This window comes from Tenrec ecaudatus, chromosome 12, assembly GCF_050624435.1.
Source record: "Tenrec ecaudatus isolate mTenEca1 chromosome 12, mTenEca1.hap1, whole genome shotgun sequence".
In the NCBI taxonomy this organism is placed as follows: domain Eukaryota; kingdom Metazoa; phylum Chordata; class Mammalia; order Afrosoricida; family Tenrecidae; genus Tenrec; species Tenrec ecaudatus.
In genome coordinates this window covers 31,294,766-31,322,558 of record NC_134541.1, presented here as the reverse complement: position 1 = coordinate 31,322,558, position 27,793 = coordinate 31,294,766, and the positions used below count along the sequence as shown (strand labels likewise).

The 27,793-nt window shown below is 46.1% G+C and overlaps 1 protein-coding gene across 1 annotated transcript in view; it reads left to right on the top strand.

Moving 5' to 3' along the window:
• CSNK2A1 (casein kinase 2 alpha 1) overlaps nt 1-20,961 on the top strand; it is a 46,365-nt gene extending 25,404 nt beyond the window's left edge. The window contains 11 exon segments of the mRNA XM_075563849.1: nt 6,368-6,469; nt 6,947-6,997; nt 8,252-8,311; nt 9,686-9,769; nt 12,019-12,129; nt 13,618-13,719; nt 14,970-15,070; nt 15,770-15,918; nt 17,806-17,892; nt 19,607-19,683; nt 19,685-20,961. Coding sequence (XP_075419964.1) covers nt 6,368-6,469; nt 6,947-6,997; nt 8,252-8,311; nt 9,686-9,769; nt 12,019-12,129; nt 13,618-13,719; nt 14,970-15,070; nt 15,770-15,918; nt 17,806-17,892; nt 19,607-19,683; nt 19,685-19,741 — 981 coding nt within the window. The 3' untranslated portion in view covers nt 19,742-20,961.
• The last annotated feature ends 6,832 nt before the right edge of the window (nt 20,962-27,793 follow it).

Here is a 27,793-nt window from a genome sequence, read left to right as displayed (position 1 = left end):
TAATTCATATGCATATGAAGAAGCACTTGAAAATCCCGTGGCTGTCTCAAGCTCACCTTAGTCCTCTATGGTGATATCCCTGCACACCTTACAGAGATCATGTGCAGCAGATTTACCCAGTGCGGTGTGTCGTTTGACACGAGACTGCTGCTTCCATGAGTATTTACTGTGGGTCTAAGCTAGGAAAAAACCTTTAATAACTTCAGTCTTTTCTTTATTTATCGTGATGTTAACTGTTGGTCCAGTTGTGAGGCTTTTGTTTTTCTTTACCTTGCATTGTAATCCCTACTGAAGACTAGTCCCTAATCATCATCATCACCGAGTACTCCTGGTCCAACTTCTCCATTCATGATACTGGATTCTTGATAGAGTTCATCTCAGATGATTTGCCCAACATACAGACTGAATAAATATGATGATAGGTCACACGAGAGGATACAACACAGACACACACCTTTGCTGATATTGAACCATGTAATAATCCTTGGTTCTGTTCAACTGACTGCCTCTTGATCCATGTACAGGTTCTGTATGAGCATATTAAGTGTTGTGGAATTCCCAGTCTTCTCAGTGTTAGGATCCATACAAATGCCTTTGTACATTCAACAAAACACAGGTAAACGTTTTTCCAGTATTCTTTGTTTGAGCCAAGGTCCACCTGAACTCAGCAACAATATCGTTAGTCCATGGCCTTAGGAATCTGACTTGAATTTCTGGCAGCTGCAACTGTTGTTGAAAGATTTTAGGCAAAATTGTACTTGCATGTGATATTGTTCAATAATTTCCACATTCGGTGGGATCACCTTTCTTTGGAATGGCTACAAATAAGGGGCTTTTCCCGTCATGGGGTCAAGTAGCTGCCCTCTAAACTTCTTGGCATGGCTTAGGGAGTGCTTCCAGTGCTTCACCAGCGGGTGGAAATATTTCAGTTGCTGTTTGGTCGGTTCCTGGAGCCTCGTGTTTGTAATGCCTTTGGTGCAGCTTGAACTCCTTCCTGCAGGACCATCAGTTCTTGATCGTGGACCGCCTCTTGAAGTGGTCAAATATCAACTAGTGCTTTCCGTTATATGGATCTGTTATTTTTTTCATCATATTTTAATACTTTCTACGTCGCTCAATATTTTGCTCATAAGATCTTGATTTTTTTCTGAACATATTTCAGCGTGTTACATGCTGAGCCTATCATTCCTTTGGGGTTTTCCATCTCTGGGTCTTTGCACATTTCATTATAATGTTACTTTGGCTTCTCAAGCTGCACTTTGAAATTTCTGGTAAACTCTTTTTTTTTTTTTTTAATTTTAACAATTTATTGGGGCTCATACAATTCTTTTCACAGTTCATATATATACATACATCAATTGTATAAAGCACATCTGTACAGTCTTTTCCCTAATCATTTTTTTCTCTTTTCTTCTTTTACATTTTATTAGGGACTCATACAACTCTTACCACAATCCATACATATACATACATCAATTGTATAAAGCACATCCATACATTCCCTGCCCCAATCATTCTCAAGGCATTTGCTCTCCACTTAAGCCCCTTGCATCAGGTCCTCATTTTTTTCCCCTCCTCCCTCCCCATTCCCCCCTCCCTCATATGCCCTTGGTAATTTATACATCGTTGTTTTGTCATATCTTGCCCTATCCGGAGTCTCCCTTCCCCCCTTCTCTGCTGTCCCTCTCCCAGGGAAGAGGTCACATGTGGATCCTTGTAATCAGTTCCCCCTTTCCAACCCACTCACCCTCCACTCTCCCAGCATCGTCCCTCACACCCTTGGTCCTGAAGGTATCATCCACCCTGGATTCCCTGACCCTCCAACCCTCATATGCACCAGTGTACAGCCTCTGTCCTATCCAGCCCTGCAAGGTAGAATTCGGATCATGGTAGTTGGGGGGAGGAAGCATCCAGGATCCGGGGGAAAGCTGTGTTCTTCATCGATACTACCTCACACCCTAATTAACCCATCTCCTCTCCTAAACCCCTCTATGAGGGGATCTCCATTGGTCGACACTTGGGCCTTGGGTCTCCACTCTGCACTTCCCCCTTCATTTAATATGGTATATATATATACATATACACATATATACACATACATACACACACTTATATCGTTGGGTTTTTTTTTGCATGATGCCTTATACCTGGTCCCTTGGCACCTCGTGATCGCACTGGCCGGTGTGCTTCTTCCATGTGGGCTTTTTTGCTTCTGAGCTAAATGGCCGCTTGTTCACCTTCAAGCCTTTAAGACCCCAGACACTATCTCTATTGATAGCCGGGCACCATCAGCTTTCTTCACCACATTTGCTTATGCACCCATTTGTCTTCAGCGATCCTATCATGGAGGTGTGCAGTCAATGATATGATTTTTTGTTCTTTGATGCCTGGTAACTGATCCCTTTGGGACCACTCGCTCACTCAGGCTGGTGTGTTCTTCCATGTGGACTTTGTTGCTTCTGAGCTAGATGGCCGCTTGTTTATCTTCAAGCCTTTAAGACCCCAGTCACTATCTCTTTTGATAGCCGGGCACCATCAGCTTTCTTCACCACATTTACTTGTTCACACACTTTGGCTCCAGCCGTTGTGTCGGGAGAGTGAGCATCATAGAGTTCCAATTTAATAAAAGAAGGTATTCATGCATTGAGGGAGTGTTTGAGTAGAGGCCCAAGGTCCTTCCGCCACCTTAATACTTGACCTATAAATATAGACACATAGATCTATTTCCCCATCCTCCTATATATATTTGCATGTACATGTCTTTGTCTAGACCTCCCTGAATGCCCTTTGACTCCTAGCTCTTTCCTCCATCTCCCTTGACTTTCCTCCTGCCCTACTACCATGCTTCATCGCCACCTGGGCTAGAGTATACCTCTTCTCTAAGCAACCTTACCCTTGATCATTTCCCACCAGGCCTGTCACTCCCCCTTCTCTACCATTTGGGGTCCCATGTTTTTCCCTTGTCCCTGGGTTTGTTAACACCACTTCCTTACCCCCCCTACCCCCCCACCCCAAGTCCCCCCAAAACTGTCGGTCCCGTTGTTTTTCCTCCAGATAGTTCATCCAGCCTGTCCTATTCAGACAGACCTGTGGAGTCACTAACATGCACGAAAACTAGACAGAGGAAAACAAAGCAACAGTATACAACCAGACAACAAAACAACAAAAACAAACCACTGACAAAGAACAGAATAAAACAGTTCACAAGAGAAAAGCTTGTAGTTAGTTCAGGGATCGTTTGCTGGCCCTTAGGAGCGTTTTCCAGTCCAGTCTGTTGGGGCACCACGCCCTGGCCCCGAAGTCCACTTTCAGCATTCCCTGGGGACCTTGCCACTCCATTCCCTTGCTGTTCTGCTGCACTCCCCCAGTGATTTGCCTCGGTGTGGTGGGATCAGGTCAGGTGCAATTCCCACACTGTGTCTCCGGTGCTGTCCCCTGTATCGCCCTTAGTCACTGAGGGGCATCATGTCTCATAGTGGGGCCAGCCATGTTGTTCTCTCTGTGGACTGGCTGCTCTACTCAGGAACATCATCATCACGGCCTGGTGGGCCAGGCTGTGCTCCACTCTCTCCTCCTGCCCCTTCATCTGCTCCCGTGTGCTCTGATCAAATATGTCCATCTCCCAGAGCTGCAGTCAATGTCGTCCTTTGGAAAAAATTCTTTTCGGAGGTGGGGCAGGAATCCACTTAATTTATGGTGCTGGGACTCTGGTAAACTCTTTAGCACCCTTTTTTTTTTTAGCTAATCTGCAATCAATGACAACCTTCAGAGTCTCTTCCGACTGCCACACTGATCTTTTCTTTCCTGGCCATTGAGTGCTTTCTCCGTGTATGATGTTCTTGATGTGATCCCAGTTGGTCAGGTCTTCTGTATATTAAATAGAGTTAGGTTAAACTAACAAGTGTTATTTTAGTGACGTGTTTGTGGGGTTTGGTAACCATTTAAAAAGTTACATACCGTATATATTCGAATATAAGCTGACCCGAGTATAGGTACCTAATTATTACCTAGGAAACCAGAAAAAGTGGTTGACTCAAGTATAAGCCTAGGGTGGGAAATGCAGGATATGAATTAACACAGAGACCAGAGGGGAGAGACGGAGCGCAGCCACAGACACATCCTTACCACTTCAGCTGCCGGCATAAGCGAATCACTACGGGTGCTTCTGTGAATTGGACTGTCCACGTCTTAGGACGGCTCTGATTGGTTAGATGTGAGTAAACAACCATTCAAAGCCCTGTAGTGTTGCCAGGGCTTTGAATGAACTGCGGAGGAACGGCAATCACCCGCGAGATGTTACACCTCGCTGTGGTACCACCGACCCATGTATAAGCCAAACCCCAGTTTTTCAGCACATTTTTTGTGCTGAAAAACTCGGCTTATACCCGAGTATATACGGTAGATACATTGAAAGAGAAAGCAATCCTTTCATTTTGTTTTGATGACCTTAGTGGCAGACCTACACTTGTTGGGCACTAAGCAGTTTCTCCAAGGCTGAAATCTGATCTGGCATCACTGCTCTCATTTCCTTGTTCACGTGGGTTTTTACATAGGACACAGGAACCACAAGTCAGCCTCACAAAGATAGGACGTCATCAGAGGAATGCAGAACAATCTCCCACCTTAGGCTAGTGGTGCACGCGGTGGCTGTGCATCCTCAAATTTTTAAATATCCTCTAGTGTCCGTGAGTGGCCGGGGTGCCTTGACATGCATACGATTTGCTAACCTGAAGTGTTCTTATGCATTGAGCCACTAACCACAAGCTCCGCGGGCCACACCCACCAGGCCCTCCCCCGAAAGATGAGGCTGCCCGGCTCTGTCCTCATAGGGTCGCTCTGAGTCAGATTCAGCTGCGTGGCAGTGAGTTCACTTGGTGCGGTTTATTCATTTGGAAAGGTGCATGAGAGAGGGAGGTGGTGAATTATTTAGAGCCCCAGGAGCGGTGCAGCCAGTGGTGCTTACAGAAGCTCAGAAGAGGGTGGTGCTTTGAAAATCCCCAGCGCTCCTCCTGAAGGGGAAGAAAACGCGGATAGCTTTGTATAGGAGCAGGGGTGCACACTCTAGTACATACACTAGAGAAAGTGGGGAGGGAGGAAACGAGTGAGGACCGTGTTTCATGTGAAAGATGCTGTGTGAGCACACATAGGCAGTGAACTTGGAAAGGAGATCAGTTTGGCGAAGGCCTGGGAAAGGTATTTCTACATTCCCTTTCAGTCTTAAAAAGTACAGGACTTCTAGGTAGGTAGAAGCCATTGATGGTTTCGGTCTTAACTAGTATTTTACTGTGGCTGTGCGGATGAAAAGGAGCCATTGTGGCACTGGGCGTCAGGCATTGGGCTCTGAAAGATGTGGCATTCTGCTTTCTTAGAGAGTTACAGTCTCAGAAACCCTAGGGACGCTATGAGTCAGAATTGACCCCCTTGCAGTGCTTATTATTAGTTCAATATAGATGATGGTAGAACTACCAACACAATGACTTAAAGCAAATCCACCTTACTGTTGAGTGGATTCCGGACTTCCCAACGGCTTTCGCAGGCAGTAGTCCTCGCAGAACAGGCCGTCACAGCTTTTTCCCAAGGAGTGCTGGTGGTTCCTAACTCTCCAACTATGCCATCGGGACTTTTCGGAAAAGTGGAAAAGATTTTCATAGCAGACCTGATTGGAAAATGATGGGTGAGGACAAAGAAATATAGATGGCCCCATCAAGGGGAAGTACCGGCTAGTCTCTTTAAAATGGAGGGATTTGTTCAGCGGTGACAGGCTAGACAGGATATTATTACGTTCCAGCCACATTCCAAGACAATTTCCAGCCCCTCTTGACGGTTGCAAGAGTCTTGTTCCGTTTTACACACGGTAAAAGGCTTCTAGAAGGCATGTAACTTGCCCCTTGGCACAGAGCTGGCTGGTGATGAAGGCAGCAGTTGCATGAATCAGTCTGACTCCAGCACCCACGCTTTACCCATAAGGCCGCAGAGGTGGTTCAGCTGTCCTGCTCTTCTGTCCGGTATTTTTACATTGAGAGAGGGAGGGAAAGTGCCATCTCTCATGGTCTACCCTAAGTGAGTTTTATAGGGTCCCTCCGTGTACTACCAACTATTTAAATTGTTAGTTTTGAAGATTTTTAAAAAGTTAACACATTCAAGGTTATTATTAGAATTAAATGTTAATTCCACAGAGGTCTGGTTTTCGGAATGGACTTCTTTTCTCCCCCCCCCCCCCCACCCCCCTATCACTGTTAGCTAAGTACCGGCAGAGTGCCTGGCACTGCTAGTAGGGCGGGATTAAGAGAGGAGCCTTTCTGTGTGCCATTACCTGCTGAAACACTCTGAAATGGTTTATTTCACTGATATCCTTTTATCCTTTTAGCCAGTAAAGAAGAAGAAAATCAAGCGTGAAATAAAGATTTTGGAGAATTTGCGAGGTGGTCCCAACATTATCACACTGGCAGACATTGTCAAAGACCCTGTGGTGAGTATAGTAGACGCTAGCAGGCCCACAGGCTGGAGTAATGTTTGACCCAGAGCACAGCTCGCCTCTTTTCTGCCCTTCTCCAAAGTGCTTAATCAGATCCACCATAGAACGAACGTGGGTTTTCTCTCCGAGGTGACTTCCACCCATAGACTATTTCTTATCCTTTAGGCTATGGGACTGGTAGCACTAGAAACGGAAGTGGAATGATTCATTTTGCAAACTCAGGGTGGGTGGAGCTAATGGGTCATAGGTATGTTGTTGCCGAGAGTTTGGGGAGGCTGAAGCTCTTTGTCTTCTGTTGGACATCTGTCCCCAGAATGACCTAAGTGGTGACCAGAAGCAGGAAGGGGGTATAGCAATAGAGGGTTTCCTACCTTTGAGGTGAGCACCGATTCACCCCACAGTCTACAGACATTATAGCCACCAAACCTGCCGTGCCTATGGCTAACACTTTGTTTTCCTTTCTCCTTCTAGTCACGAACCCCCGCCTTGGTTTTTGAACATGTAAACAACACAGATTTCAAGGTATAATATGTAACCAACTATTTTGAGGTCTTTAGAGCACATTGCTGCTTGCTTCCACTGGCGTCCAATCTAATGGAGGCAGTGACACAATAATGACCAGGCGTGTGTGTGTGTGCATTTTGTATGTTGAAGCATGGCGCTAAGGGACTCCAGGGTGGGGATCTTCAGAGGAGGCAGTGACACAATAATGTCCAGGCGTGTGTGTGTGTGTGTATGCATTGTGTGTATTGAAGCATGGAACTAAGGGACTCCACGGTGGGGATTTTCAAAGGAGGCAGTGACACAATAATGTCCAGGCGTGTGTGTGTTGAAGCATGGCACTAAGGGACTCCAGGGTGGAGATCTTCAGAGGAAGGTAGGGATCGTGTTGGCTTCTGCTCTAACACAAACTTAGAATGGTTAGTGCTGATTCAATGATCGAGAATACCAGCAACCCTTTACGGCGAATTCTGATAACTGCATGTAACACACCCTCCCGACTCCCCCCAAGAAACACCAAAACCAAAAAATTCTTTAGAACTTGGAAAGGCAAAATGTATTGTCAACAGGGATAGGCTGTTAACATGGCTCAACAGGTTTGGCAAAATGCCGATCTGCATGCCCTCTGGTCCTGCATTACTGACCATGTCTGAGCCAGAGGTGTGTTAGTCCCTACTGAGGTGCTGTGGGTTTGCCAAAATAATTGTGAGAGTTGAAGGTAAATGAACGGCAAAGTAAAACTGCAAGTGTCTTATCAGTGCATGTTGCATGTTTAAGCTGGTAGGTTTCCAGCAGTGGGCTACAGTGTCAGCAATCAGTTTAAATAGTTCTTCCCTTTTGCATGTAGAGTTAAAAACACAAAGTATCTTTTAAAAAAAACACACACAAATAAAGCCCCAGAATATCTCTCTAAAACAGTGGTTCTCAACCTTCCTAATGCCGCGACCCTTTAATACAGTTCATGTTGTGGTGACCTCTGCAACTATAAATTATTTTCACTGCTACTTCATCACTGTAATTTTGCTACTGTTTTGTTTTCAATCGGGCGACCCCTGTGAAAAGATCATTGGACCTCCACCCCCAAAGGGGTCGCGACCCGCAGGTTGAGAACCACTGCTCTCAAGTAAACGTGATGTAGGTGACCAGCGAACAGACAGATCTTGGAACAGTGCCAAATGAGTGAGGTCATGGTTTGAATTACTACCAATGAGGATCAGAAATTGTCTTCCTATCAGCATTGTTTCCTAACTCCAATGTTGCATTCTTCTTTCACAGCAATTGTATCAGACGCTAACAGACTATGATATTCGATTTTACATGTATGAGATTCTGAAGGTAAGGGGATTTTGGATACTACTTGAGCTTTCCTTTGTTAAAATTGTCTAGTTAACGGGTTTAAAAAAAAAGGCCAGTGAATTAACTTCTGTAAAGTATAGTGAAAGAAAGCACCTCTACATAAGCGGGTTGTTTTTTGTTTTTGTTTTTTTTGCACAAATGTTTTTAATACGGTAGCAGTATCAGAATTTTTGTTCTAATGTGTAAGGGTATGGGATAGGGTCTTACAGGGCTGTAATTTAGAATGCTTGGAAAAGGATATTCAGAAGAGAGAGCTTTTATAAGTATTTTGTACCCTCCACCATGCCTCCTAAATAAGTCACAACAAAGTCATTGCACCTTCTAAAACTAACTCCCCAATAACCCTGGCTTCTGGTGTACTATATTTCATTAAGAATTCAACAAACAGTAAACCTTAACTTGGCTCTCAAAGGATCCTTGTTTTAGGATTATGTAAATCTCTGCCTGAAGATTGCTCTTGAAATTGGTCCTTGATTTCTAAAGTGAAATTACTAAGTACCTCGCCTCCAGTAATCACGAGATGGGTCAGCTGAGACTTGGCTGAGGATTCGTAGTAAGTGAGAGCTGCCATAAATAAAGCCTGGTGCTGGAGCCCTTGAAGTCCCTGCGGAGACCTTGCCGGCAGAGATGCTTGGGCTTTGCATTGACTCATGCAGTCTTGGAACAAGCAGGGCTTCAGAAAATTCCTGGATATGTTTGCTGAGTGAGCCCTGGAAACCAGAGAAACCCAAGTTGCCCTTCAGGAAGGACAAGAACTTGAATGACTGATATCAGCTGTTCGAAAGGCCAAGATTAGTGAACCCTAAAGGTTATACTACTCAGTCCACTCCAGTGTGAAGTCAGAGATTGGCAAAGTCCATTTTAAGGAGTCAAATATTTGATATTTTAGATTTATAGACCGCAGAGGCTTTGGAACTACCCAACACTGCATTTGTAGCACACGAGACTGAGCAAACGGGTTGGCGCAGCGGTGCTGCAATAAAGCGCTCATCACCAAAGCCACCCACGGGTCAGACTGGCCCGGTGGGCCATAGTCTGCCAGCCTACGGGGTAGACGCTTCCCTGTGGCAGATTTTTGTTTGGAATAAGAAGTCTATAATATCAACTTTCGTTTAAGGAGCTTATGTTTGTGAATGAGAAATTGAAGGGGCACACTTGGTGCTCACTCGGGCCATTTGGAAAAGAACGGGTACTGAAGCAGCGGTGTCAAGAGCGGGGCTTGGAGCACCAAGACCGGCGTTTGAGCTTGCTTGACACACACACGGCCTGTTGAGCAAGTGTCTGAAGACCAGCTGAAGTCAAGGACTTTAACTGTGAACATGCTTACTCAAATCCACTCTTTCCCTCTTCCAGGCCCTAGACTATTGTCACAGCATGGGAATTATGCACAGAGATGTGAAGCCCCACAATGTCATGATTGATCATGAACACAGAAAGGTAAAATGGTAGATCATTTATCTGCACAATGGAGCTAATAGCCTATCTTCAACACTTGATTTCATGAACCCGTCACAATTTTATTAGGTACCCGAGAGGCATTTGATAAATGAGTGAAATAGTTAACCATTCAGCCTATTTAAAATAGTATTCATAGTTATGAGAATAGTTTTAAGTAGTAAGATTAGTATAGTTCAGAAAACTATGGTCTTGGGTCTTATTTATTGAATAAGACTTTTTTAATGACTAAGGAAGGTGTCATGAGTCTTGAGCCATTCAAAACTAAAAGGCTTTCTGGATGCTGTGTAGAGCAGAATGGAAGGCAGTGAAACCTCGGAGAGCGGTGAGGAGAATAGGCTATTGGAAAACTCAGATATGAGATGGTAGTCCCCTGGAGCCAGGCAGTGACAGAGGAGGTGATGGTCACGGTCAGAGTATGGTTGCACTAGCAGCATTGATGACAGACAGGGGTGAAGTGTGAAAGGGCACATGGGAAGTTTCTCACCGGAGTCATGGGATTGGTGGGGTTGCTGTTGTTGAGAAGGGGAGCAGGCATGGGGACTGGAGTGAGTGCAGGGAACAATCAGTGCTTTCATTTTGTTTGTTAAAGTGTAATAGACTATATACCCGAACCCCACTGCCACCAGTCACTTCTGACTCGGTGCCCCTAGATAGCGATTGCAAGCTGTAAATCTCTGCCAGAGCAAAGCCTCTTTCTCCTGAGGAGCAGGTCACCTGGAGTCATGCAGTACTTGTCCTCTGCGATCTCACCTACTTCACTGAGCATCCTGTTGCCGAGGCTTAACATCCTGCATAAATGTGCTGTACTGAGTCCATCCCCTTTTCTACAGCTTTTGTGAATGATAGGGGTTTCATTTAGAGGAGCCCTGGTGGCGAAGTGGTTACAAGATGGGTTGCGATCCACACGGGCAGCAGTTTGAAACCAAGAGCTCTGAGGGAGAAGGATTGGGCTTTCTACTCCTGTAAGCAGTTACAGTCTCAGGAGCCCACAGGGTGGATCACTGTGAGTTTAGCACTGACAGTGAGGAGTGGATCGGACAGGAGCCCCGGTAGGAATCACAGTGAGAGGCTATGGTTCTAGCCAGAAGAACAGACGTCATCATCTGGGAATGCTTTTGCTCGATAGCCCTTTGTTTATGAAACAAAGAAGACACTGGGCCTGTCAGCCGGAGCTCAGAGGCTCTGTCCCTGCAGGGCACTCAGGCCTTATTACCATGTCAGTGTCCCTACTGTTTGCACAGTGACTACATAAGGTTGCCTCTTGTCCCCATTCTTTCTGTCTTCAATGCACATTTTTGGTTAAAAAAAATATATCAGTTTAGTGTATCTTTGTTACTTCATTATCTCAATAAGAATTTATTGATATTTTTTCCTTCCCTGTATACGTGACATTATGTTGAATTTTGGAAATTACAAAGGTGAATACAGAAAGCATCTTGGGTGTGTACAGGCAATCCAGGTTTATGAGCAAGTTCGTTCTTGGGTCTAAAATGAATTTGGAACCAATTTGGAACACAGTTATATATCTAATGTTAGTTAATCGAGTGTTTGTCTTTATAGTTTATCTTTCTATGCATAAAAAAAACACAAGCCCTTCCAGAGACACTGAGACATCTTTAACACAATGATGCAATAATGTTTTGATGTATGCCCATTTATTATTGTGGATCAAAGTTTGTACCTTGAAATTTCAACATAATAGGCTTTCTGGAGTTGCCCATCATTCTGGCTGTGTGTAAACTGGACAGTCAGAAAACGGGAGTCCTTATATGTGTAATAAAGGGTTGTAAGTTCTGTGGAAGAGATATGTCTGAGGTTCAAGAAGTAGGGTTGGTTCTTCTCAGATGATTAGAAAAGACTTCATTGAGAAGCTAATATACGTAATATTTCAGAAGATGAGATGTTTGCCAATAATGGAACTGATTAGATTTTGGTAACGATCTAATCATGCGAGCAAATTAAGAAATTACAAGCACAGAATGAGATTGTGTCTTTCAGGAACTGTCAGTCTCACTGGAGCGCAGGGACCAGGTCATGGAGAGCCCTGTTTGTCCAGCTGAGAAGTTAGGTCTTTATCCTAAAGGCAATCAGTAGGCGCTGCAAATATTTCTGAGGGAGCGATGTGATTGGTCTTGTGTACAAAGGCTCTATTGGCAGGGCGATGGGTAGCATACGGGAAGACACGATCGTTCATTATTTTTCCCTCTTTTTTTTCTTCCTCCTTTCAGCTGCGACTAATAGACTGGGGTTTGGCCGAGTTTTACCATCCTGGCCAGGAATATAATGTCAGAGTCGCTTCCCGCTATTTCAAAGGTCCTGAGCTGCTTGTAGACTATCAGGTGAGAGGAGAGAAAGGAGCTCCAGCCCCGTCGTTGGTATTGTGCACATATTGGGAATTACGGTGTTTTCTGTCATTCCTCCACCTGGAGCAGACCATTTTGTATGGGATGTAAAATAAGAGTCACTGATTGATCTCTCATGTTGTTTTTATTGTTGTCAGTAGAATATGAATGGTTTTGCAATTGGTCCTAACTTGAGAGACTATGCAACTAAGTTGCTTTTTCTAATTTTTGAAACTCCAGATCTAGTTTATGTAGCATGAAAGAGTTGCCATGTGTTTTTGAAATTCTTGCAGTACTTAGTTTATGACCCAGTGACAATAAAAGTCCAGGTGATATTATCAGATACTTTAAAATGTTGCATACTCTTTAACCGCAAGATTCCAGAGTTCAAAAAGCCCTTCTTGCAGAAGGATATTCTTTACAATACTGTAATGGTGAAAGATCATGTACTGTCTTATGCCAAACCACCTGGAGCCAATACCCATTAATAGCAACCCTCTCGAACTGCCCCTGTGAATTTCTGAGACTCTAAAAGTTTTCCCTCCCCAACAATTTTATTGGCACATAATTTACATACCATACAATTCAATAGTTCAGTCATATGAATTGTACACTCATTACCACCTCAATTTTAGAGCATACCCCCTACTTTCAGTACATCAGAAAGTGAATAAATGTGGTTACCCAAACCAGCTTTCTGCCATTCGAGGTGATTCTGATTCCTAACAACCATAGAGAACAGGGTTGAACTGCCCTTGTGGGTTTCTGAGACACTGACTTTTATACAGAAATAGAAAACCTGTCCTTCTCCCAAAGAGCACCTAATGGTTTCAGACTGTTGACCTTGCAGTTAGCATCCCAACCCCTGTGCCACCAGGGCTCCCAATGCAGATGTTACAGTTCGGTTAAAGACCACGGTTACTGGCCAGACTACAATTGTGGTGGCAGGTAGAATCCTTGAGACGGTGGCCCTTAGTCACCCTGAAGATATGGAGCAGAAATCAATTTTCAGCCAAACAATAGACAGGTCTTTAAGGGGGAACCGTAACACAAGTGAGGTGTGCATTCCTAAGAGTAATCAGCTATTTGAGACGAACAGGCTGATACTTCCCAAGGAGAGAGTTCCGAAATCAGGAAGGGTTAAGGATGCGTGGCGTCGGGAAACAGGAGGAGGAGTGGTGTTACACTGTGGGAACTGCAGTCAGTGATGTGAAACAAATTGTGAGTTATTCAATGGAAAATAGTTTATAAACCCTTCAATCCAATTCATAATAAAGGGTTTTTTGTTGTCTTGTTTTGAAACTTAAAGGGGGAAATGCATAGAAGAAAAGACTAGAAAATACACGAAGGGTGTTGATGGTCTGGGTTTGAGGCTGTGGAGCTTTAGAGCTTTTTTGTCTTTCATAGTGAAAAGCACTTTCATTGTGAAGTGGTAGACCTTGGGGATCTGTGTATGATAACAGTGATTTTTAACCGCGCACACAGATGTACGACTATAGTTTGGACATGTGGAGTTTGGGCTGTATGCTGGCTAGTATGATCTTCCGGAAGGAGCCGTTTTTCCATGGACACGATAACTACGATCAGGTGAGACATGTTCCCATCAGTCTTCCTAATGATGTCAGGCTTGTCTACTCATTAGAAGGCCCCGTGCATCTTGCTTGAACACAGGTGCCTATCCCACCAAGGCCTGTCCACTCTCTGGGAGTGGAACTCTAGAATAATTTTTAATTCACCACTTGTTCAGCAAACTTGACTTTGGGCCTCACTTTACTATTTTTGAAAGCTATCAGTTTTAGCTTATTAAAATCAGACAGTTCCCCCAAGATTATTAGTTGTACTTGTGTTGTTAGATGTACCGGTAAAATATTCCATAAGACATGTATAATTCAAATAATATTAACATGAACACCCATATGACTGTCATCCAGTTTAAGTCATCAAATTACTCTCAGATGTTGTGGAAAGCTGAAGACTACAGAATAAAAGAAAGAATAGTCCTTATTCTCAGAGAACTCACAGTCTAGTAAAGCAAATTTTATAAGGAAATACGTTCACCCCTCACTTACCCACCCAGTTGGGTTCCAAAGACCAGGTAGGTCATTATGGGAAAATTAGTACTGTGTGGAAATGGAGGAGGCAGCGCCACTTCAGATGTGAAATGAAGAATGCCTATGTTGTTACTTAACTCCCAGACCACTGAAAATCGGGGCCCAGACAAATTGGCCCTGACCTGTAACGCAGCATCGCAGCCAGCATTGCTCTCCCGCCCTCAGTGTGTGTGACTGCCAGGTGGTCAGCTAGATAGGTTTGTGTCCCTGTTGTCGTGAGGCGGAATGTCAGACAGCACGGTGGTCGGTAAGTGAGGATTGGGTGTAACTTATGTCATAAGCATGGGAGCTGCAGTGTGGACAAAGGTACAAAAGGCAGTGGTGTTAGACATGAGTGATTTGTCTAAAAACAGAACTTGCAGGGAAATGTGGCACCTGCTGGCTTTTTGAGGGCAAAATAGCACCTTCACTACGGAGACATTTCAAGTCAAATTTATGGAATTTTACTGGGAAATCTGCTGTTCACAAACATTTGAAGTAAATCTGTAGTCTCTTCTACTGAATCGATGCCAGCCCATAGGAGCCTTATAGATGCAGTGGGACTGCCCCTGTGGGTTTCCTAGACAGCGACTCTTTATGGGAGTAAAAAGCCTCATCCTTTTTTTGAAACACATTAAGAGGTATTATTCATTGTGGAAGTCATGATAATCCCTTTCTATTGACTTAGCCATAATTAACTGTTTGCCTACTCACGCGGTTGGGGCCTTTGTGTTGTTTTGATCCTAGTTGGTGAGGATAGCCAAGGTTCTGGGGACAGAAGATTTATACGACTATATTGACAAATACAACATTGAATTAGATCCACGTTTCAATGACATCTTGGGCAGGTAAGTCGTCAAATACAAGACCACGCATTAAGGCTTGAGCACTTGAGTGTAAGCTGATAGTTTGGTCTTCCGCGGTTGTGGTGTCTTGGTCAAAGAGCCCCGTGCCACGGAGAGCTGCGCGGGCAGGCCTGCTCTGTGCGACCATCTCCTCACACTCACTTTTAGGGCTAAGGATTCCTGGGAAGTGAATGGAAGGTGGGTTTTAATAGAGAAGCTTTACTTTTAGGCCAAAACTTTTTTTTTAAATCTCTTGTAAAATCTCAGTGTTTCCAAAGAGAAAGAAAATGTGCACTTCAAGACTGATAGGCCGACAGCTGACTGGCAATAGTGACCGAGCACAGTATTAACAAATTCACCTCTAAAAGAAGGTGGGCTTTGGGGGAGGGAAAGGCTTTGTTTGGCCGACCAAGTTGCAGAAAAAGGATGTGTGCGGGGAGGGCAGTGGAACCTGATTGGCCTAGCCACCTGGCACTCGTTCTACAAAATAACCTGGATTGTGTTTCAGATGTGTACACCACCACCATTTCCAACCCCCCGCCCATTAGAGGTGGTGTTTCTCCAGCGAGTGCTTTGACAATGCTGGCCTGCCATTTGGTCCCATGTTGCTATTGGCTGGGTTCCTGTCCACTAAGGACCATCTGGGGGCTCGTGGGCTTGGCTGCCTCCGGTCCACGTCTTATTCCCCCTCTCGGTTTGCAGGCACTCGCGGAAGCGATGGGAACGCTTTGTCCACAGTGAAAACCAGCACCTCGTCAGCCCGGAGGCTTTGGATTTCCTGGACAAGTTACTGCGATACGACCACCAGTCCCGGCTCACCGCTCGGGAGGCCATGGAACACCCCTATTTCTGTGAGTCCCCACAGTCTATCCTGTGCCGAGAGCCTGGTCAGGCCCTCCCTCCCACCACTGCAGGGGGACTACCTGCTGTGAGAAAAGCTCTGGGCCCAGAGTCGGCCCCTTTCGTTGTGTGTGTGTGTGTGTGTGTGTACAGCAAAACATACAGCAATTCAAGTGTTGTGCATGTACAGTGTAATGACATGAGTTATGTTCTTTGCGTTACACAGCCATTCTCGCCTCCTTTTCTGGTTTATTTCCTCATTGATAGAAACTCACTGCCCTAAAGGTTTCTGTCTAATCTTTCCAGTTGCTGGTGTCAATTTGATAGTTTTTAAAAAGAGCATAAGAAGGCTCAGCGCAGACTGGTTTTCATTAGTGGAGCTAAATAAACTGTTTTAAGAAGACTGTAGTAGGGGTTTTTTCCAGTTTATGGTTTCAAGATTATGTCCAGACCATGGTTTCAGAGGTTCATCCAGCTTTTATGGCTCAAGAAAGTCTGGGACCACAAGAATTAGAACTTCTGTTTTCTCCCTTGAATCAGGTTTCTCTTGCAGTCTTGGATCTAACATGCACCAGTGGTCGTAGGCACTTTCTAGTTCTTCTGGTTTCGTGCCCACGGAGGCAGTGAACCCCGAGTTCCACATCCCGCCCCCCCCCCCATTGCTAACACTCCTCCTTCCTCAGTTGCTCCTCTTCCAAGTGAAAAGTAATGGTTGTGTTTTGGATGACCTCTTGGAAGCCTTTAGGCCCGGAGGCAATTAGCCGATGACCTTGGAGCCAGAAAGGAAGCACTAAACACATTATTAGACCAATTTTTGTGAAAAGAGGGGTTACCCTCCAAACCAGGGAATCCCCTCCCATGAGTATTTCTGACTTCTGTCCTGTGTGAGACTGCCACTTAGACCCCCGCCATCTCTATGGTGGTAGTTTCAACTTAAATCAAGCTCTTCTTTGGGAGGGGGAGGGGGGTGTTATGACGAACCCCTTACGTTCTGGCCCAATCTAATGCACCGAAATAGGCCAACGGGACAGGTAGAGCAGAGTGTGGGCTGTTGTTACTGTGCCTCTTGGCGGCCGTGCTCCCCAGCTGAGCTCTGTTGTGAGGTGCCATGGAGCAGGTCCTGGCTCCGAGCAGCCCTCTGCACAACACTGCGGAACACCACCAGCGCCCGGACCCTGCGTCTGTCTCTCTCCTGGAGAACCTGTCTTTGGGGTTTGGTTTTTTTCTGTTCTCTCCTGACAACATGTCCTAAGTACGTAAGACAAAGCCTCACCTCCAAGGAGCACTCTGGCCGTACTTCTTCCAAGACAGATCTCTTTGTCCTTTTAGCGGTCCATGGTACTTTTAATATTCTTCTCCAGCACCACAATGCTGAGCTGTGGTGTGTGGTAAAATCTAACAATATATGTAAGGCATCATTTGATTAAGCATGTAGATGCTGGGAATTGCTGGTGACTAGTTTAGGTTATGCCATTTCCCATCGAGCCGTGGAACATCTTTTGTGTGAGTTGGCTCTACTCTTGGAAGTGGTTCCATCTTTACATCATTTGCTTTACTCAGGAGCTAGCCTTCATCTGTTTGACAGCGCAGGCGTCTCTAATTACTTACCTGCATTCATGATGAAGGTGCTTCCACTGTGAGTTCTCTGGAACTCTTGGTGGCACTGTGGTCTAAGCATTGGGCTGCTGAATTGCAAGGTGGGTGGTTCAAGCCCAGCAGCTGCGCCATGAGAGGGACGCTGACGCCCTCTGCTCCCACGGGAACCCTGCACAGCGTGTCTCTGAGTTGGCCTGGATGGCAGAGAGGAGTCTAAATAAACTGAAAGTGGCTGGTGAATGCTCCAGACTGCTCGCGTAATCCTTCAAGGACGTAGAGCCTCACCCTTTTCTCTCTTGTAGACACAGTTGTGAAGGACCAGGCTCGGATGGGCGCATCTAGCATGCCTGGGGGCAGCGCGCCTGTCAGCAGCGCCAACATGATGTCAGGTTAGTTCATTCGATAAATTCGCTTACAGAAGTAGAAACCCGTGACTGTTTTCATTCTGGTGCCTGGGTGTTTTCTCCTCTGCATTGTCAGCCTTCTAGCCACACTGGCCGAGGCATGTGTGGCTTTCCCACAACAGACTGCAATGTGTTTCTGGCAGCTGGTAGATTTTTGTGACCAGCTTGAATGAAGGTTTAAAAAGTGTTTCCAGATCAGAATTCCAGCTTCCCTAACTGCAGATTTCTCCCAGAAAGATATAGAAACTCCAGCAAGTCATGAAGTACACAGCGAGAACCATTCATCCACATCACGGCCATTAGAAACAAAACTAGGAGACAGGGGTGGGGGTGGGGGGCTTGTATATGAGTATGTCTTGGATTTATGGTGTGAGGATAGTTAGACCAACTACAGTGTGCCTAGTAAATCGTAAAGACTTATATGAAATTCATTTTTCTTGTTATTACATAATATTGTAGGGGGTGCAGAAGTAATCAAAAGGCACCATGACATACGTAGGCAGCCTCCCAGGGGATACACTCGTGGTAGTGAGGGCATCACTCAGATCATCACTCTTGTCACCATTCTGTTTCAAAGACGCAGACCCATCCTCCAGAATTGATCTCTGCATAGGATCTTGCCCATGTGCAAAAGAACATACATGGAAGGTTACTCATGGCAGCCTTGTTGGTAACAGCAAAAGCAGGTGCTGGTTAAGTCTGTTTGGGGACATCGACCCGCTGGTGTGTCTAAATCAGTGTTCTCTATTTAACTCGTATGCAGTTTATCCATTTGATGACTGCACAGAACTCACAGAAGAAAAATCACTACTAAAGAGTTGATTAAGGAAGGTAACAAGTTGTAATGCCTGAGAGTTACTTCTCAGAACATGTTACACAGTTCTTTCAGATCTGCTAATGCCCAGAGGGCATACCAGTCCCTTAAGCTCCAGACTGAAGGCATTGACCTCAAGCCCCATGGTTCAATAAACCTCCTGTAAGCCTCAGCCCAGAGGCACTCAGCAGCACTTCCACGAATCAGCAGTCCAGCCTCCCCCAATTACGTACCCAGAAGCACCCCACTCCACAAGCCAGCGTCCCGCCCAAACCGCTCAGCTTGACTTGCTCAGTGCGTTGGGGAGTCCATCACTTTGTTGTTCCGTGTCTGGCTCTTGGTTCTGCTACTGCTCCTCCTTTCAGTGTTCAGTGGTGACACGACACGTGTGACTAGTGGGCCACCTCTGTTGGTGGCACAAATTAACAGCACCTTTCCATCATCACAGGAAGCTCTGTTGGCCAGCACTGCCTTCGATCTAGGTCCAAGCCTTATTACCACATTCCTTAAACTTTATTGGGACTCGACTCTGAGGATTGGGTGGAGGCACAGTAGAAGCTGGCTAAGGCTGTGCCCTGAGTAAAGAGAGGCGACTGCCTTGTGTCACATTTGCGATCAGGGCCATGGAAAACTGGCTGTGGGGATTGCCCTGACTGGTATCCTAGTGAGTTACCAGTTGGGCTACTAACCACAGGGCCAGTGGTTCACACTCACCAGGTGCTCTGCAGGAGAACAACGGGGCTTTCTATAAAGAGTTACAGCATCAGAATCCCACGGGGGCACTGCTTGCTGTCCTAAGGGGTCACTGGGTCAGAATCAACTCGATGGCAGTAGATTTGGTTTCTCTTTGGTGTCTCTAGCTCACTGCCTGCTCTTCTCTTTCAGGGATTTCTTCAGTGCCAACCCCTTCACCTCTCGGACCTCTGGCAGGCTCACCAGTGATTGCGGCTGCCAACCCCCTCGGGATGCCTGTCCCAGCTGCCGCTGGCGCTCAGCAGTAATGGTCCTTCTGTCTCCTGATGCCTGAACAGAGGTCGGGGAGCCCGCCCTCCCCTTGACACAGCTCGCGCCTGGCGGGGAGGGGGAGTCGCTGCAGAAGCACCGTGTCTGACCCGTTGCTTGTGGATTTATAGTAGTTCAGTCATAAAAAAAATATAATAGGCTGACTTTCTTTTCTCTCTCTCTCTCTTTCTCTTTTTTTTAACTCGAACTTTCATAACTCAGGGGATTCCCTGAAAAATTACCTGCTGGTGGAATATTTCATGGACAAATTTTTTCCTCCCCTTCCAAATTTGAGTTCCGCGTCCCTAAAGAGCAACGATGAAGCGGCCTCAATCCGGCTGCTGCATTTGGGTGAAGATTTCTCCCCGGGCCCACCAGTGCCGCCACACCAGCCACACTCGGGGCGGGGGCTTGATTCGCACGCTCTTCTCCAGGGATCACCAGATGTAGCTTCTCAGGGGAGGCGGGCAGGGAGGAAAGGAGGAAGAGGGGCCCCGATTGGAAGCACTGTACTGCTCCTCACTTGATCACTTGACTCCAGAAGAGCTTCGGTGAATTGAACAGACGGACACGTATCTTGGTTACGTTAAGATGTTAAAAATCTACCCAGAGTTCAGACAGACCCTAACGTCTTCTGTTCAGTTTGAATCATGTCTTACTTTCCTAACCCGCACTCCCCTCGTCGTTTTGGTTTGGAATGTCAGTGTAAGTATCTCACACCCTCCCTCTCTCGCCTCTCCTCTTGCCAGGGCGCTGTGTGCTCTTTATCTGGCAGGAGGGAAGGCAAAAGGTGTCCGTCCATGTTCCCGCCCCCGGTTTTCTTTGACTAGGCCCTTTGAAATTTACTTTATTACTAGACATACTCCTTGCTTTTATACATAACAAACAAACATTATCTCCATAGGTTTCTTGCTAGCAACTCTTAAGAGCTAAAGGGAGCTGTGGCCACACTGGGTTATATTTTACGCTTTCTCCCACCTCCTCCTCCTCTCTTCCCTCCCCTCCCCTCCCCTCCCCTCTCACGGCCCATCATCCAGTGAGAGGACTTGTAAATGTGACCCGAGAGGCAGGAGCAGAGCCACCATTGAAGACTTGTGCTTGTAGGGAAACGGGACTCTGTTCCAGCCCTGCCGCCCCACCCCTTGCTATGTGTGTATATAATACTTTGTCCTTCATATGTGAAAGATCCAATGTTGGAATTCTTTGGTGTAAATAAACGTTTGGTTTTATTTATCAAGGTTAGGTTTAAGTTCCCTGTGTAAAGGTCTCGCTGGGTGGGTGTCTCAATGTTCACATCCGAGGGGCCTGCAGCCCTGTACCAGGGGGCTTCCCAAGGCCCCATTTTTATATACCCCTCGTTCGACCTATGGTACCGGGCAGGGCAGAGAGGCCTTAAAAAAGCACCACAAGCCAAAGCGTCTCTGGGGATTAAGGATCCTTTGCCATAAAAACTCATTTTGTGTCTCAGCAGTGCAGGGATTGGGGGTGGAAGAAGTTGCCAGTTTTTTGTGTGTTTGTGTGTATGTGTAAAGTGGACTTTCCACTGTACTCCAACCACCTAAGTCTATCAGGTGCTTCACTGAGGAAGCCTAGTTTGTTAAGCACAATAGCAAAACCATCAGCCCCGTGTTTTCTCCTATTCTTTCATTACCGTAGCTGCTCGTGGGAACTGGGAAAACTTCCGGCGTGTCTTAGTTCCCCATTCTCTCCTTACAGACTCACAAGCCTTTCCTGCCTGGGCATAATGACTGATCGGGAAGCTGAAGTTAATAAACCTCATCTCACTCTGTAACCCATCTTAGCGTTGGTCACTTGAGTGAGGTGGCGGCTTTTCTGGCTGTAGTGGCAAACCTTGAACGAAGCCAGAACCTCCTTTCATAGCGGCTGTCTTGGACGGGCAGAGCTGAAGGGACGCATTCTGTGTGGCAGGGTGGTTTTCTTCCTTGTGGCCACTTCAACAGTCAATATTTATTGTACTTGACCCTTTCGTGCCCTGGGATGCTGTGGGGTTGCCAGGCTGCCTTTGTGCAAAGGCTAAAAGCACCAGCCGTTCCAGAGGTGCGATTTGTGATGACATTTGCACTGGATTGCGACCTGAACAGAACACTTCTGATGAATGAACTTTCTTTCGAGGGCAGGGGTTGGAAATCAAGTCTTAAGAGCCCCACCCATGTAGCCCAGAGATCTAGGTGTAGCTGAGGTTGACGGGGTTAGCTGCAGACCGCTGGACGTGCTGGCGCCCAGCAGACCTCACATGGAGCTGAAAGTGAATGCAGAGGGACTCCGGTGCCTCCCAAGAGCCTTTCTAAATACATAGAAGTGCAACAGCGCTGTTACGGAGTCACTGCAGAAGCACGAGAAACAAAACTAAAAGACCCAATTGGGGGGCGGGGCAAGGGTTTACAGAGTAACAACTTCTGTGTTGTAAATTACCTCATCTGTACACCTTGTATCGGGACACTTATTTCTCAGCACTCCCTGGGCCTGCCTCAGTGGTAGAAAATGGAATGCCAATATAGAACGCTGTGTTGGCAATGAACTTTGAAAGGTTTTCTGGTGTTAAGTTTGAAGTGCCGCACCCCCACCCCACCCCCGCACCCACTTTTTTTTTTTTAAGGTTTGAGGTCAGAAGGGTTTTTCTCCCCTCCCATTGATTTATTGGTTGTAATTGTATTGTTACTGATAATAACTAAAACATGACTGTGCTGGGAAGAAGTTGTGCCATGAAGGTCTTTAATTTTTTTTTAAATAAAAACATTTAAACAAATGAAATGTCCCTGCAGCCTGAGCAGCACGCTTCTCCGATCGCCACCATGTGTATGAAAGCGTTTGATCTTCGGGGTTTGCCTGCACCGCTGGGTTGGTGGAGATGGTCAGGGGGCTCTGAAATCAGTGAAGGGAGTGGCGTGCAGTCCAACTGCGCTGGTCGCCTTCCTGCTCTGGACTCGGCTCTCTGGCGAGTCCTTAACTGCTCAGATGGCTCCATTATCTGTGAAATGCAGCACAGTTTGTGCCCTTGACATTGAATGTCTTTGCGGTGACTGGTATCTGTTGGTGCCCTTGGGAAAGTAAGCCCTGTACCTTCAGGTGTGGAGCCTTAGCCCTTTCCCCTGGGCTCATCCATAATAAGCTCTGCAACCGCCAACAAAGTCCGCCTGCCCACCTTCCTCCAGTCCTTTGTCTCCAAGGAGTGGAAGACTAGACAAGGTGTTGCCCCCAGAGCTTTTCTCTTCAGCTCCCGCGTGAACTTGAGGAAGTCCACGTGGTATTTCAATGGAAGCTCCGCGGAGACCGCTTGTTGGAGGAGAGCCAGTGTGGCAGCAGCCTTGGGTAGCCCCCAGTTGAAGAAGGCAACTTGGCCTGGGTGCATAGATGAGGGTCTGCTGTGAGCTTGTGGGAACCTGATTTACGGCTCACGGACATCCATGGGAAGGGTTGGCCAAGGAAGGGAACCCGGCTGACTTGTTAATGACACACGAGTCAAGGGCTCCAGACAGTTGATGGGAATGGGCCTTCAGAGAATGGGGTTGTCCCATTGAAAGCCCCTGCGTGCACTTGAAACACCTTTCTTTTTCACTTAACTACGGAAAAGAATTTAAGTACTGAAAGTGCAGGTACCCCAGATTCCTGGTTTCCCTTAGATCAAAGACGACTTGAGAAGCCAGGTTTCCAGACAAGTTACCTGGTAGGGGTCTTGCATCTGCAGTGCCCTGTAACACACCTTCCTTTCAAATACACTTCCACCTTATAGAGGAAGCGTAGGAAGATGTTTCTTAGAGGGGACTTGTTAGAAACATGAGTATATTTGGTGAAATCACCTCTTCCAGGGCAGGCTAAATGCAGGAGAGAAAAATAGGAGATTCCGTGACAGATTAGGAGGTTTTTGGTTCCCCTGTCTTTAAATTTCACCTCCACATAATGTCGCATGTGCTTAAAATTAGGACTGCCATTTGAACCTCTCTTGGGGGGAAATACCTAGATTTTGTCTCCACTGCCTACAGATTCCCAGCTGCCTATATTCTCTGGAGATGAGAAAGGGCTTTGAGTTGTTTGTTACCCATTGGTCCTTGCTCTCTCCCTTGTGCCTGGGCTTCAGGGAGTGCGCTGATCACCTGGCTGGCTTGCTGGGGACTGTTATTCCCAGGGCTGCACCCTGGTTGCACTCGCTAACCATCAGGCCTTGCAGGAGGGCACCTTGGTCCCTTTCTCCCACTGCCATCACTGCCCCTAGCCCATTACTTCCCCTTAGAATACTGGCCTGAACTTGTATATTTCATTGGTTGTATTAGCTACCTCCCGTGCTGACCCGAGGCTTAACTTTTTTTTTTAAAGTAGACCCCACTATCCCTCAGAATTGAATAAGATTGAATGCAGGAAAAAGACGTCACCATACCTTGTAGCATTCATCGCTGATCCCTCACGCCCCCTCTCAGTATGTTTGCACACAGCAGCTCGCTCAGCCTTGAACCCAGGAAGAACATTGCTCTGGGGTTTGCAGCTTTAATTAAAAGCCACAGGCCAGCATTATAGGAAAATGTGTATTAATGAGCCTTGTTGATGGGGTTGTCTGAATACTAAGCAATGGTCTTGACCAACCTAGTGGGCTTAGGCCCTGAAATTTCCCTGCTTTCTGCCACGTGGATACAATAACGTGAAATTGGAATTTCATTGATGAATGGACACAGGGTTTCACAAGATTGACTCTGATTTTATGCAAACAAGCCCTTTCTAGCTTTCATCGCTCTATAGACCAGTGGTTCTCAACCTTCCTAAAGCCGCGACCCTTTTATACAGTTCCTCATGTGGTGGTGACCCCCCAACCATACCATTATTTTCGCTGCTACATCACTGTAATTTTACTACTGTTCTGAATCGGGGAACCCCTGTGAAAGGGTTGTTTGACCCCCAAAGGGGGCGCAACCCACAGGTTGAGAACTGCTGCCCTAGACCTCCACAAGTGCTTGGCCTGGATGAACACTCGAGTCTCCGGGATTTCACAGGAGTGCCAAACGAAAGGGAAACTATACTATATCCAATAGTACCAACAGGGGTATGGCCCCTCCTAGGTCTTTCCTGTTCCCGACTCCTCCCTACCCTAGAGGTCAGCGTTTCTTCAGAGCCCGGTGGTTCTGATGGCAGGATAAGCATGGAAAGTGCCTAGCATGCGTGGTGCATAGTAGGGTTTGACCAAGTGTTCTTTTCTGCACTGAACTAGACAGTTGGGCAGGCTATAAGCAGTGGAGCGATGTCACACATAGGGTCAGTCAAAAAGTATCGCTCATAGGTGCATGGATGTGTGTGAACATGTATGTGCTATCAATGAATGCAGCCATGTTCTCACAGTAATATGCTTGTCTTAGTCTCACTAGGGAGGCCTTTTAAAAAGTCCAACCAAAGCAATGGCTTCTGAGGAAATCGGATGGGCTAGTTAAACCCCAGACAGCTGTCAGCTCCAAAGCTTATGGCAACTGTTTTTTGTTTATTTTAAAGACATAATCTTGATAGATTTTTCTCAGAGGACATAGAATAATCATGGATGTTATTAGAGGAAAAGCTTTTTAAGAAAATAACCTCTCTTCTCCCCATCCCACCCACACCTCCTGGGGGACAAACAACAGAAACAGGGAAGGGAGACAGCGGTCGGTATGAGATGTGAAAATAATAATTTATCAAGGGGTCATGAGGGAGGGAGGGAGGGAGGGACAAAATAGATGGTACAAAGGGCTCAAATATAAAGTAAATGTTTAGAAAATAATGAGGGCAATATGTACAAATGTGCTTGATAAAATTGATGTATGGATTGTTATAAGAACTGTATGAGCCCCCAATAAAATGATCCTTTAATTGTAATTCTTAAAAAGGAAATAGAAAATTGCATTAATAAGGAAAACGCCAGGAAAGTTAAGCTATTTATCCCCCATCATGACAACGTACCTTTCTTACAAGAATCTCGTGAGAAACCTATCCCAGCACCATATAACCCCGATCTTGTCCCTTCAGACCTCTCATTGTTCCCAAACTCAAAGAGCATTTAAAAGGGCCATGATTTGAATCTCTTGATGTAAGTTGAGGAGAGCAAACTCCTTAGAGAAGGATTAGCCCACTGCCCTGGAGTTCATGCTGCCTCTGTTGTTGCTGCTGCTGCTGTTAGGGGCTGTTAAGCTGGTTCAGAAGTAAGCTCCTCCAGGTGCTGGCTAGAACAAGCCAGTTGGTTCCGACTCATAGCAGCCCGTGTGTAGGGTTTCTAAGACTGTCCGCCTCTCGGGGCACTGCTTTCAAAAGTGGCACACTTAGCTGAGGGTATGTCAAGAAACTATAGCTTTCCATTTTTATATTTTGTATGCTAAAGGTTTCTATATCTTGTTGCAATGCTTTTTTGCCTTACCCTTATATAGGAAAATATAGATTTGTATTTTTATTCTGACAACAGATGGCAGTAATGTGCCTTATTTTGGAGGGGAGGCTGGCCATACATTAAATATGACTATTTTTTAATAAACAAGTCATTTTTTAATTTTATTATTTTAAGTCATTGTGTGACTGATTCCTACCCTTTGTCCTAGCCCCTTCTAATAGTCTATTCATCCTTAGTGCCTCTGAATTTATATTACTCCACTAAAAGTCAAGTATTTTGCCCTGTAGCAAATTAACAAACTGAATTTGCCTCGCTCTGGCCATAATCGGGACTTGGAGTCTTAAGGGCCTCAGTGCACGATGTTCCCCGGGGACCTCCAGAAAGGAGCTCACGGGGTGGCCAGCCCATTTCTGGGAGAAGTTCCTCGGGGATAGCATGTTTCCAAATCAGTGTCACTCTTGCATCAGCTGCTTTGCCACAGTTTTCTTGGCTCTTCTGTCTGTGGACAGGGAGAAAAGCAGCCGCTGCCACGTGCTTTCCTGATCCCTCCCTGCCTATGAGTCAGAGACTCTGCTTCTGTGTACTGCACACGTCCCCAGGGACTCCCTGTTGAACTTCCTGTGCAGAAGCCTCCCTACCCTAGACCTCTGGTGTCTGCATCCTGATGTCCACCTCACCCTGACCGCCACTTGCCTGCTCTTTCGAGAGAGCATTTGCCCAGCCTAGTTCTCTCGTGCTGTGGCAACAGTAATACCTCAGGGGGTGGCTGAAACAGCAACTTTATTTCCTTGCTGATAAAAAGCTACTACCCGTCTGAATGCCAGCTGCCAGCTCTGGGGGAGGGTCTCTGTCTCTTGCAGGCTACTGTTCCTAGACTGTCTTCATGTGGCCTGGCCTCTGTCTTCCCCATCTTGTGCAGTCTCTTGTTTCTCCAAAGAAGTTGCCTCAGAGAGCAGAATGCCCCTGTGGGTGTCCAAAACCGTGAATCTTTTGGGGACTAGGAAACTGCTTAGGATTTGTGATATAAAATTTGGGGAGAGCACAAGTCAAGTCAATCTATGACTTTCCACCCTTTGCCCTCCCCTCCCCTGAGATTGTGCAGAGCACTTTCACCCGTTCTATCAGCGCCACCCAAGACCATCTAGTTCAAGGCTCAGCAAATGGGGCTCCTGGGCCAGATGCAGCTCTTTTGGTATGTCCTTGTGGCTCTGATGTAAAGTGAGAATAAAACTGCCACAGTTTTATGTATAAAAAATTCTAAGGATTTTTTTCAGGTGATTTGTTGTCATTTTTAAATTGTTTTGAGGGACAGAATTGGCTCTCCTGTCTCTAAAATTTACCTACCCCTGATCTAGTCAATACTGTGTCACCGTGACCCTATAGGACAGAAGTTGTTTCTGAGGCTGTAAATCTTTACAAGAGCCAAGAGCCTCATCGTTCTCTCATGGAACGGCCAGTGGGCCGGATCAGCCAACTCGGAGGTTAGGTCCCAATACTTAATTGACTGTGCTACTTGGGGCTCCTTTTGAATCAGCCCAGAAGTCTGAAGTCTTATCTGAATCAACTAAATCAAATATGGGTGAGACTTTAAGATATTCCACATCCGGGCAAAATTCTTTAGCCATGAACCTGAGAAATCAAGACTGTAAGTTACCCATTTCCAAGTTACAGCAGTAGAATTAGCACAAGGTAGATACATACTTTATAAATGGGAG